The sequence below is a fragment of the Lolium rigidum genome, chromosome 1, assembly GCF_022539505.1.
Source record: "Lolium rigidum isolate FL_2022 chromosome 1, APGP_CSIRO_Lrig_0.1, whole genome shotgun sequence".
Lineage (NCBI taxonomy): Eukaryota > Viridiplantae > Streptophyta > Magnoliopsida > Poales > Poaceae > Lolium > Lolium rigidum.
The window spans coordinates 257,991,671-258,005,213 of NC_061508.1; the positions used below are offsets into that span (position 1 = coordinate 257,991,671).

Consider the following 13,543-nt stretch of genomic DNA (forward strand, 5'->3'; position numbering starts at 1 on the left):
AAGCTTGTCATTTACCTTTAGAACTAGAGCACAAAGCTTATTGGGCTGTTAGAGAATTAAATAAAGATCCTAAACTTGCCGGTAATAAGAGGTTGTTGCAATTGAGTTCTCTAGATGAATGGAGAAGTGAAGCTTATGAAAATGCTAAACTCTTTAAAGAGAAAGTTAAGAAATGGCATGATAGAAGGATTATCAAAAGAGAATTTAATATTGGGGATAAAGTCCTATTGTATCGGTCTCGTCTCAGATTCTTTGCAGGGAAATTACTCTCGAAGTGGGAAGGACCATATGTTGTCGAGGGAAATTACTCTCGAAGTGGGAAGGACCATACGTCCAATTTGCATCACTATTTTGTATCATAATTTGCTGTTATTCATTGATATATTTCATATTTGGACATAATACTTATGTTATTTCATCTATTTTGCATGTTTCATCATTATTGGAGGATCGAGCACCGGAGCCAGGATTCTGCTGGAAAAATCACCGTCAGAATGCAATATTTCGGAAGATCAACAACTGATGGAAATTATACCAAAAATCCTATTTTTTCCAGATGACGAAGGAAGCCAGAAGGGGGAGCCGAGGGGACCCAAGGTGGGCCCAGACCATAGGCCGGCGCGGCCCATGGCCTGGCCGCGCCACCTGGTGAGGAGGGGGCCCCACAGCCCCTCTCGCCTCCTTTTCTTCGCGAAATCCTTCGTCCCGAAGACCTAAGCCACAGAGGGTACCTCGCGAAGAGTTACAGCCGCCTCTGCGGGGCGGAGAACACCAGAGAGAAAAGAGCTCTCCGGCGGGCTGAGATCCACCGGGGAAATTCCCTCCGGGAGGGGGAAATCGACGCCATCGCCACCGTCATCGAGCTGGACATCATCTCCATCACCATCATCATCATCTCCACCATCATCACCACCGTCTCCACCGCTGGACATCGTCACCGCCGTAGCAATTTGGGTTTGATCTTGATTGTTTGATAGGGGAAACTCTCCCGGTATTGATTTCTACTTGTTGTTGATGCTATTGAGTGAAACCATTGAACCAAGGTTTATGTTCAGATTGTTATTTGTCATCATATCACCTCTGATCATGTTCCATATGATGTCTCGTGAGTAGTTCGTTTAGTTCTTGAGGACATGGGTGAAGTCTAAATGTTAGTAGTGAAGTATGGTTGAGTAATATTCAATGTTATGATATTTAAGTTGTGGTGTTATTCTTCTAGTGGTGTCGTGTGAACGTCGACTACACGACACTTCACCTTTATGGGCCTAGGGGAATGTATCTTGTACTCGTTTGCCAATTGCGGGGTTGCCGGAGCGACAGAAACCTAAGCCCCCGTTGGTATATCGATGAAGGAGGGATAGCAGGATCTCAGAGTTTAAGGCTGTGGTTAGATTTATTCTTAATTACTTTCTTGTAGTTGCGGATGCCTGCAAGGGGTATAATCACAAGTATGTATTAGTCCTAGGAAGGGCGGTACATTAGCATAGGTTCACCCACACAACACTTATCAAAACAATGAAGATTAATTAGCCGTATGTAGCGAAAGCACTAGACTAAAATCCCGTGTGTCCTCGAGAACGTTTGGTCATTATAAGTAAACAAACCGGCTTGTCCTTTGTGCTAAAAAGGATTGGGCCACTCGCTGCAATTGTTACTCTCGCACTTTACTTACTCGTACTTTATTCATCCGTTACATCAAAACCCCTCGAATACTTGTCTGTGAGCATTTACAGTGAATCCTTCATCGAAACTGCTTGTCAACACCTTCTGCTCCTCGTTGGGTTCGACACTCTTTCTTATCGAAGATACTACGATACACCCCCTATACTTGTGGGTCATCAGCGTGTCTCTCTCCAAAACTAATATACCGGGATACAACCATATGCTACATTAAACAAAACTAAACTAAACTAAAAAAACAAAATTAAATACGCTGCAAGAACAACACATAGTGTATGAAGCAATAAAAATATAGCGCATAGAAAGATGACCTGTTGCTTTGTTGATGAAGAGGGGATGCCTTGGGTATCCCCAAGGTTTGACGCTTTTACCTCTTGGATATTTGTTGGGGTGCAGGGGCATCCCCAAGATTGAGCTTTTGTCCATTCTGCATCTCATCATATCATTCTTCTCTGTCTACACTTAAAAACTTCCTTGATACAAAACTTCACACAATTCTTTGTTAGCAGCATTAGTACAATCAAAATAAAAAATCCACTTGGGTTCAGTTATAACATATATCAAACACCTATTAAAGATACTATAGAAACTCTTCAAAAAGCTCTTTGATCAAAAGAACTAAAAAAGAAACAGATTAAGAGGAAAATGCAAATAATGTAGAAATTTGTCAAAACTAAACAACAGGTAAAGATCGATTTTTTTCGAAAATCTTTTGTTTCTCATCTCGAAAAGTGGTCAACTAACGAAAGTTACAAAATAACCTAGGGCATATGCACAAAAATTGGCAGCTCGGGTGTTTAGTTTTTTCCCAAGATCGTGGATAAATAGGCGGAGGGGCGATGTCGGTGGAGGCCAGGGGGGCCCACACCACCCATAGGCACGGGCTAGGGCCAGACTGTGCCTAGGTGTGGTATGGCCGCCCTGCGCCTCTTCTTCGACCCCCCTTGACTCTGTCTTCGTTACGGAAAAATATTGACTTCTGCTTTTGTTTCGCCAATTCTGAGAATATTCATGGACAACTTTTCTGAAATACAAAACAACAGAAAACAGGGAACTAGCACTGTGGCATCTTGTTAAGAGGTTAGTACCAGAAAATGTATAAAAGTGCAACGAAGCATGAACAAAACATAGAAAAATTGGTGTAAAACAAGCATGGAGTATAAAAAATTACAGATACGTTTGCGACGTATCATCCCCCTCCTCCGGTTCTAATTTTGTTTGGCAGGAAACACCATTTTTTAGTGTTTTTGACTTTCGAGGAGCTACGGAACTCAAAAAAGGGCAAGGTCAGAGGCCACGATTCGGAAATTTCAAGGCGAACAAAATGAGCTAAAGTGGGCCACCATGAGGTCGGTAGGCTGGGAAATAGAAAGGGTGGCGCGACCTCCCCCTCTGGTCGCGCCAGCAGGGCTCTTTCGGGCCTCGAGCGTCCGTTTTGCCTCATCTTTTCGCGAACCGACATGTTTTGCCCTAAAAACTACTATATATATGACCTCGGGGGGTTTCGTAGAGACGACGGCGGCGGAGATCAAAAACACATCAATATAGAGACAACAGGCCACCATCGGCGGAGATCGGAGGGGGGAAACGCTGCCGGAATCACCTCCGACGGACTCCACCCTCCTCTGGTGAAGGCATCAACACCATCGTCATCATCTTCATCAACATCTACAATAGCTTCTCGTCATCCCCCTCTATAATCTCTTGGCAAACATGATGTATGATGCAATATATTGTTTTCCCATGATCTATTGTATCTCTATGTTGATCTTTGAGTAGTGAATTGTTCATGGCAATTGTTATATAGTTTGTTGTTGGTTGCATACAAGTATTTGTTATCTTCTATGATGGTCTTATGTATTGATATATTAGTGCACACATATGGCAAGGGGATGCATAAGGTTATCAACATTGCATGTTGACAGGATGAAGGATAGGCAGCGACAGAAACCTTGTCCCGAGTTTTTACCTTGTGTGGAGGTAGCTCTTGTCGTCCTTTTTCCAGCAAAATTGGTTTCACCTCATTTGGAGTTTCCTAGCTCTAGTTATTGCATTTCTCGTATAGCGGTGTTCGGGAAAAAAGAAAAAGGATTTGGGGCACTGGTACCACCTCTCGTGCTACCGGCCCTGTACCGGCATGGGCTCTACAAGCCCTAGAGCCCAAGCCGGTACCTAGGCCGGTAGTACCGGCCGTCCTGCCTTCTCTCTCCTCCCAGGCCGCCTGGTCTTGCTCTGCCCGTGCCAGGCCACTCCCAGGCCGACCGGCCCAGCACCGCCCTTCCCATCCGCGGCCCAACCTCCGCTACGAGGCCGCCCTGCCTTGGGCCGTCGTTCCCAGCTCGCCCATGCTAGGCCGCGGCTCGCACGTGCGCTGCTCGAGCTGCCCGCGCGCCGCTTGTATGCTCCCACGAGCATTGACCTCCCCGCGTGCTACAGTCGCGCGCGTCACTGCTTCGTAGATTTCTCCTTCTCGCTACTGCCTGGGCTGGCCCAACTCGCCCAGATCTACCCAGCTTCGTCCCGGGCCATTTTCCTTATTGTTTCCCTGCTGCTTTTACCTGGGCGGTAGTACCGGCCCAAAAGGCGGTAGTACCGGCCCAGGACACCTTTTTGCCTATTTCCTGTGATATTTTGATGAGAGTTGTAGTACCGCTTCGAAAAGCAGTAGTACCGGTTGTGCGCAAATCTGACCAGTTTTCTGCCCCAACGGACATGTTTGTGGAGCCCCTATTTATAACTTTCTCCCTCCTCCGTCCACACTAGCTCTTCCACACTATTCTCTATCCTCCATTATTGATCTTGAAGAGCTTGATTCCCCTCTTGATCCCCCCACTATTTGTTGCATCTTTTTTGGGGGAAGGAGACAGGAGATCTAGATCTAGTGCTCCACCAAGTGAATCCCCCTCCTAGGGAGGGGATCTTGCTAGATCTAGATCTTGGAGTAATTTGGTGTTCCTCCTCCTATTTTGTTCTTCCTCCCTTATCCCCCAATAGCTTTTGTAGCTTTGTTGGAATTTGGAAGAGAAGTACTTGGGCATCTTAGTGGTGTTCTTAGCCATTGCATTAGGTGCATCGGTTTGGGTTCTCTCCGGGGTTTTGGTCTCGTGTGAGTTCGTGTGAGTTCCCTCTAGGGTTCTTGTTGACCTTAGTGGCTTTGGAGCTGTTTGTGGCGCGTTGGAGCCTTTGTGGCCTTGTTGTCGTGTGTGGCGTGTGGTAGCCTTTGTGGCCTTGTACATGAGAGCCTCCGGTGTTGTGGAGTTTGCCTCAAGCTTGATACTTGGGTGTTTGCCCCAAGCTTGTACGGGTCGGTGACCACCCTCAAGGGTTCCTTAGTGGATCGAGGCTTTCCCTTTGGTGGGAAAGGCTCGAGGAGAATACAGTGGCCCTAGCGGCTTATTGAAGTGCCTCGTGCCTCCACACCCCTCCAACGGAAAGTAGCACCCGCAAGGGTGTGAAGTTCGGGGAACATCGTCGTCCCCTCATGCACCGGTTACTTCTCAACCCGAGTTCCTTTACCTATGCGCCTTACATTGTGATAGCCTTCGTGCTTGATGTTTTATATCTAGTTTGCTATCACCCTGTTTCCCATCATGCTTAGCATATAGGTTGTTGGTGCACATAGGCAAACCTTAGTTGATAGTAAATCTTAGTTTTATTCCGCCTTGTTTAGCCCTCAAGTAGAAGTTTTACAACCCTCCTATTCACCCCCTCTAGGCGACATCCTTGTACATTCAGATAACCTCCCCTCCGGCAGCTACGGTACCTCCACGCGGACTACATACCGTTCTTGAGCAGATGTAGATGCAAGTTATCCACATTTTCATCCTCTGTTTTGACTTTTGTTCCTGAATGGCTATGTTGACGAGACTCATTATTTCTGAAATAGTAGGGTGATTTCGAGGCGGCATATACAGCAGCTTATGAGGAGTATGTCGAGAAGGTTAAGGAGCATGACCTTGTGAAACATAAATTCTTCCGGTGGTCGAGCAACCAGGTGGCAGTAAATTTTAATCTCTATGGTTGCAAAACATCATAAGTCCGCTTGTTTGAACCTGACATATCTCCTATCTTGCAGACCTTCACTTGGTTTATGATGACTGGAGTGTGCGAGTAAACAGAGCCAGAGCCACCTCATTCGGGGCCGACGCCAATGTTCCCATCGAAGGAGGAATTCGCTTGCATATACAAGCGTCAGCGTGAGGCGACCCCGGTAAGTTGCTAACTTGCTGTTACATGGCTAAGCTGCTAACTTCCTCAAACATGTAAGGATTAGGAGAATCCGGGAACGTCTCTTCTGATGGTACACCGGTCCACCCCGGTCGCTGTTCTTCTGGTGCTTCTGGCGCCTTTCCTTCAGCTCGGCATGCTTATAGTTCACCCGGTGGCTCTCATCGTGGTTCTACCTCCCCGGGAACCAACCCAAGTTTCCCTCGCTTCACATCATCAGAGCTACGTGATAACTATCTGTAAATGATGATAGTTGCTACATTGTACTAGCTGACTATTGCTTTCTTTGTAGTGGATCCCTTATATGTAGGATGATTTTGTGTGCTATATTTGTGCTATATGTGGGATATGGTGATATATTTGTGCTATATATGTTACTGGAACATTCATTGATATTATCTGCTATTTTTCTGCAATTTTCTATGCAATTTCTGTGGTAATTGAACCAAAATGCAAAAAATAAATGGCAGGGTCTATGCCGACGGTGGTACCTTCGGCACAACATGTTCCCAGTTTCGCGCCATTTCCAGATAAATTTGCAACCTTACCGACGGTGATACCGTCGGCACAGTATTTCGTGCGACAGACGTGGACGTAACAGAGTGGCCGGTCGAGCGTTGACGGTGGTATGACTAACGGCCACCGGCCAACCATCGGTGTCTCCTGTGCCGAAGGTGTTACCCTGTGCCGAGGGTGATGGTGCAATCCTGACTAGAACTGCTCGGACGCCGCTACGCCGATGGTCACTGTCGGCACAACCTGTACCGATGGTCGTGGTTGCTGTGCTGACGACTGGCGGCCGTCGACACACGCCCTGTCTCCCGTAGTGATGTGCCTGAGCCATGCGTGTGGGCTAGAAGGGCAACTGCATGCGGCTGGAGCAAACAGAGCTTGGCTCTGGTGGTTAGGTCCCTTGTGGTGGAACCAGCCCACCCAGGTTCAAATCCTAGATTTGGCATGGGTGTTTGCATTTACCTGGATTTATTCCAGGATTTAACCGGCGCTATGCTTTCAGTGGTAGGTGACGTGCCCGTCAACAGCGAGGCGCCAGTGGTGACTTCGTCAACCTCAAGATTTGCCGACTCAGTTCCTCGGAGGTGCTCATAGGGGTAGGGTGTGCGTGCGTGCGTTCATAGGGGTGTGTTTGTACGTGCGTGTTTGTGAGCGTCTGCGTTGTACTGTGTTCTCAAAAAAAAAACTGCATGCGGCTGGAGGCAGCTGCATGTAAGAGAAATCCGCAGTCCTGCGCGAAATTTTAAAATGAGGCTCCATCTGAGTGGGGAAAAATGGGACATAAAAATGAACCTAAATTCTTTCCGGTGGGCGCGTGCCAAATCAAAGTTCCGGGCAGACGCACTACGCGACAGGTCCATGCGTCCAGCTGTAACAGAAATGGTAGGCTAGCTGATATTACGTGTTGTTTTTCAAAAAAGCTGTAACTTTTAAATCGTGCGGCGAAATTACAATCCGTTTTCACTTCTAGAATTCCCACGACGAGAGCTTCAAAACTAGACCACATTTTCATATGTTTGACGAACTTTTTTAAACAGCAACTTTGATGCGCGACAGAGCAACTTTGTTGTGTAGCAAAACAACTTTCGTGTGCTGTAAAGCAACTTTTGTGTGCAAAGAACATGTATATTTTTTGGTACATGAAAGCACAACTTTGGTGCCCGACAACAATTTTGGTGTCTATTGGAGCAATTTGAATGTGTGACGAAGCAACTTTGGTGCCTGGCGACATAACTTTGGTGCCAACAGAGCAACTTTGCGCGACCGAGCAACTTTGGCGCCAGACCGAGCAATTTTAGTATCCTGTAGAGCAATTTTGGTACTCGATAGAGCAAATTTGGTTTGTGACGGCCCAATTTTGGCGTCCATCGAAGCAACTTTGGTGTCCACCGAATAAATTTTGATGGATGGCTGAGCAACTTTGGCGTTCAGAGATGCAACTTTCGTTGTGAATGTAGATATACGCTGTGCGGCAAAGTTGCTTCACCCCACACTAAAGTTGCATCTTCTCGCATTATAATTGCTTTGTCACACGGTAGAAGTTGTTTTATAAAGAACTTTATCAAAACACATAGAAATGAGATCTAGTTTTGAAGAGCTCACCGCAAGAAATTCAAAAATGAAAGCGGATCCTAATTTCAACATCTAGTGCAAAAGTTATATGATTTTGAATATTTTTAAAAGGAAAATTAATGTGCATGCAGTTATTGTTGTGCATGTGCTACCATAAGTAGCAGGCGTTCACAATGATAAAGCTAACATATTTCCTCTTTTTGTCGCCCGCTCAGATTCACTAATAGGCATGCGGCTGCCGGCTAGATGGCCCAGGGACGCGTCTAGCGGACGGTCGCGTGCCCGTTTGTCAATCTGAGCGGCCATCTTAAAATGGAAAGTGCATGTCGGGAGTTTGAGTGTCTACCCCTCACACAAATGGAAAGATAAGATGTGTCTAGTTGTCAAAGAAATGATAGGCTAGCTGATATCACGTGTTGTTTTGAAAAAAACTGTAACTTTTAAACCGTGCGGCGAAATTACAATCCGTTTCCACTTCTAGAATCCTCACGACGAGAGCTTCGAAACTAGACCACATTTTCATATGTTTCGAAGGATTTTTTTAACAAGCAACTTTAATGCGCGACAGAGCAACTTTGTTGTGCAACAGAGCAACTTTTGGAGTGCAACGAAAACTATCATATCCTTCGCCACTATCTTGCAGCAAGTTGCCTACCGTTGCAACGAAATTGCCTGCCATTGCAGCGAAGTTGCCTACTTTACAACGAAGTTTCCTACCGTGGTAGAAAAGTTGCCTATGATTGCAGAGAAGTTGTCTACTATTTCAGCGAACTTTCCTACTCATTGTTGCAAAGTTGCCTACACTACCGAAAAACATTATAGGCAACTTACCAACGACGAAAAGCTACTATTGCAATAAAGTTGCTAGGATGACTCGACCGGCATGAGTGGGCGAACGATTGACTCGGTCGACGTGGAGGTGTTTCGGGAAGCAACGCTAGCTATGCCAGAGCTACCAAATGTGGGACGATGATATTTACAATTGTGCTCGTTAGTGGCGAGGGCTGGATTTGCTTGCTCGGCAACATTGTTGCTGCACCTGACTAGGGGCAAACCTTGTGAACTACATCATGGGTGCGGCCAACGACCTAGAGTTTCTCGTATCATTTTTTATGGTGCATGAGGAGTGTGTTATTGCAGCTGTTGTGAAGCCTACCATCCTTGTGAATCAAGTGTTTTCGTTGCACATTAAAGTTGCTTTGCCGCACACCAAAGTTGTTTTGCTGCATAAGAAAGTTGCTCTGTCGCGCATCAAAGTTGCTTGTTAAAAAATTACATCGAAACATATGAAAATGTGGTCTAGTTTCGAAGCTCTCGTCGTTCGAATTCTAAAAGTGAAAGCGGATTGTAATTTCGCCGCACGGTTTAAAAGTTATACTGTAGTTTTTTCAAAAAACGACACATGTTATCAGTTAGCCTACGATTAAATGGACCGTGATTTAACAACTGTCGTGTAGTGCGTCCGCCAGAACTTCGATTTGGCACGGGCCTGCCCGGAAGAATTGGCGGTGGCGGTATGGCACTCAACTTCTCAGCTTTGCGTGTCGCTAATGTCTAGGGGTGGAGCCAAGAATCTATCTATCTATTATCTATTCTATTCTATTATATACTAAAAGTAAAATAAGAGTGTTTTTCGAGCCACCATATTAATCCACATATGCTAAGAAAATATAAACCGGTGATACTAATTTTAACGCCTGAGATTAAAATATAAGAAGTGTTACCTATAACAAAAAATGTGTACAAAAGTAACTTATGTCACGTAAGCTCCATACAAAATAAGAGAACGTAAAAGAAAAAGAAAAAAATTGCGTACCCAAGACTTGCACGTTTGGTGATTTAATTTAGTCCAAGATTCAAAAGATCTTTACCAACCGTGTAATGAATGGACACATTCGTATGTACAGATTCTGGGCGTATCCAGCCCAGGCAAGGAAAAGAATCTCCATGCTATATATACATTGTGTAGAGTCTGAAAAAAACAATGCTACTAAATGAAGCAAGCATCGGATATTCTATAATCAGTAGTGCCCAAATCGTGTCTCCATAGGATTCTAACACAGTCTCTAGGAAGAATTACGTACCTAAATGAAACTGTGTAATATGTGCCAGGTTGACACGTTCTATGTTTAATATATCTATCAAATAAGAAATATGAAACGAAACCTTGCTAGGCACATGAGAGAAAAAATAAAATGAACTTTGGTTTTAGAGACTTAATCGGTCAGGTAAATTAGTTCCTAGGGAGGCCGAATTTTTTGTTTGAACTGGATAAGTCTGAAATGAAACAATTCAACTCTTTCTTTGAACTAGACTGTCCAAAATTAAAATTGACTTATGTTTTCTCCTTCCTCCATTTAATTCTGAAACGTTTTTGCAAATAAGTGGTAATTGATACTCCTATATAGGAAAACCTCAAATGTAACCCAGGCTACATGTAGCCTAGGTTTGTTTTATTTTTTCAAACTTTAAAACTTTTGATTTCAAAGTTTTATAAAATTTTGAAAAAATATTTAGACGTAGAGAATGTAGAAATCTATCGGTGTGTAAATTTTCAGATTGAAATACATCATATATTACCTTCAGTAAAAATAACAAAGTCTCACAAAATAACAAAATCAAGATTTTAGTGTACTGTTCATTACTATTCACCAATGCTGAAATCAAGATTTATTATTTTTTCTTAGCCCAAAATATAACATATTTCAATCTAAAAATTTACACACTTGAATATTACAATATTATCTATGTCACAATATTTTTTAAATTTTTTTTAACATGTTTAAAATAAAATTTTCATATCTTCAAAAAGTGACCTACATAACTGGTGCTACAAAAGTCCATGTACCTCCTATCTATATATAAATATGTAGTCTAATATATTTACACGGTGACCTTATGTCTTGCGAGAGTTATAATCCGTTAGGTAAATAATTGGTTCCTAGGGATATATAAGAGGACGATATTATTTCTGTACTGGGATATTTGGCAAATGTTTGAATTGTAGCTTCCCGCGCGATGCAATCTAGACTGCCAAATGAAATCTGGGCGTCCGCTGTTTTTCAAGAAAAAAGTAAAAAAAATATAGTTGTCGAGCCCCACGGGAATTTATCCTGGAAATTTAAGAAATTCCTCACGTGTGTCCTAACGCTTACATTCGAGGCCCATAAAATATGCTTTTCTTTGATCTGTAAGTGTTTTCGATGAAAGATCTTAATATTTTCCTAATAGTTTATTATCTCCATCAGAATATTTTCCCCTTGCTAACCCTATCTTTATTTTTGATGAGAAGGTTAACAACCGCATAGTACAAGTCCGTCATGAAAAAAAGAGGAAAGGATAGTGTGACACTAGAAAGAATTTATCCCTTTTGCCAAAGGAAAAAAATACTACCCTCGTCCAAAAATAAATGTCTTAGTTTTATGTAAATTCGGATGTATTTAGTCATATTTTAGTTGTAAATACATCTGTATCTATAGAAAGATGAGACATTTACAATTGGTGGGATGTAGTATATTTTTGTCTTCCACACAAGTAGGTTTAGTATCAGCTGCCGAAATGAAATAACAAAAAGAGGTACAAGCATGCACGTCCTGACCCTTAGAAGGAAAACATAGTATCCGACTTCTTAGAAATTTTAATTTTTAATTCATAAAAATGTATATAAGAGTTGTGCTTTTCATTTTAACGACATTGAATTTATATTTGTTGAGCCCAAAATAATTAGAAACTGTAGAACCACAAAAGATCGTAGATCTCTGAATCGAGCTTGACATTATTTCTTAAGTTTGAATCATGAATTAGACAATGGATTATGTATACTAATCTGGCAACATAAGACACGTGGTCATGTATAACGAAACAAATTAGTCAATCCATGAGTAACTTTGGATTAATTCAATGATATGCGAGTTGTGAGATAGTAGTAGAATATGAAGAGAAATAGCCGGTTATTTGTAAATAACGGGTCAATAAAACTAAAAGAACAATCAGTGTTAATTTTTATTTAAATTAGCAATGGTGCATATACAATCCAATAGATTCATATATTATTTTGTTATCAACGATACAGATTTGCAATGCTTATTATTATAAAAGAGTACAATAATGTAATTTGGTAATACTTTATTTGGGAGTGGCATTATAAAATTTTGATATCTATATTTCATCGCACTTTTGAATTCTATTTTTATTAAGTGATAATACATTAGCTATGCTACTACTATCAATATTGCTAATAATAACAAGTAGTAATTACCATAAAAAGAAATGGTCAAAATAACACCTTCACTAATGTGTCCATGTCTAAAATGATGCATATTTAACATTTATAGAACAAGTGTAGGAGATATGCATATCTGCATAAAAACCATAACTAACTATACTTTCAAATCACTAAGAATGATGCCCTGGCATTGCGAGGGCCACTATGCTAGTTAGACATAAAAGGAAGAGGTGGATAATGACGTATTCACAGTTTCAGACACGGGCGAAGACGTCACTCAAAACTCATTGCCACACAAATAAGGACAAAACATATGGATGCAATTTACACTCCGACAACGAATCTTTACAGTAGTGATATACGGCCATGACTGATGTATCCAAGTACCTTGCCGTGGGGAAAAGGCCTAAACAGTCGATAGCCGGGCCGCGACGTCCACCGTCGGGTCAGTGTCGGAGCGGCAGATCGGGCACGTCGAGTGGGCGTCCAGCCACGGATCGATGCACTCGATGTGGAAGAGGTGCAGGCATGCCGGCAGCAGCCGCACCGACTCGCCGTTCTGGAACGCGCCGAGGCACACCGAGCACGTCGCCGCATCCTCCCCGGTGCCAGCCACGTTTTGCTTCAGCGACTGGTTGTACGAGAACGCCGGCAGGCGGGCCGTCGTCAGGCCGGGGCCGCTGGCCCTCCGGAGATGCTGCCGCCGCTGGTCGTCCTCGCGCGCGGGAGGCTCCGCCTGCTGCCGCAGCCGAGCGGCGGCCCAGGCAGCGGCCCTTGCTTGAGCGCGAGCGAGGGCGCGACTTTGGCGGCGCCCCTTGCAAAGGCTGTAAACCACGGCGCCGAGGAGTAACAGGGCAAGGAAGCCGATGACGAGGCCAGCGACGACCCCGCCTTGAGAAGGTGGCTGATCATTCTCCGACGTTGGCGACGGCGGTGGACGTGGTTGTGGTAGACTAGGAACGGACTGATATTCCGGGGGCCATGCGAACGTCGGCGGTGCTGGTGCATGGTCTCTCAAGACCCGAGCCATTGGTGCACAGCGCAGCAGCAGTGCAAACTGCAAACTTGCTGGTAGTACGAGTCTATAAGCAAATTATACCCGGATCAACGGAATGTCTACGTTGAGGCCAGTTGCCACGACATTGCCAACTGCGAATCCGAGGAAGGTGAAATCGTTGACCTGATCGATTGGGTCCATTTGTTTGTGTGCCTCCGGCGACGATACGGTAACGTCGTCAAGGTCGTTTGTGTGTGAATGTGATGTGTAAACTAATTAAACATGGGCGTTTTGGATCGAAGAAGCCCTGCATATACCTAGCTTGTTTA

The 13,543-nt window shown here is 43.9% G+C and overlaps 1 protein-coding gene across 1 annotated transcript; it reads right to left on the bottom strand.

Annotated features, from left to right (window-relative positions):
* Positions 1 to 12,623: 12,623 nt before the first annotated feature.
* On the bottom strand, positions 12,624 to 13,247 carry LOC124657858 (RING-H2 finger protein ATL46-like). The gene has a single exon (XM_047196342.1). It carries the CDS (start codon positions 13,245 to 13,247, stop codon positions 12,624 to 12,626), a length of 624 nt encoding a protein of 207 aa, XP_047052298.1.
* Positions 13,248 to 13,543: the final 296 nt, after the last annotated feature.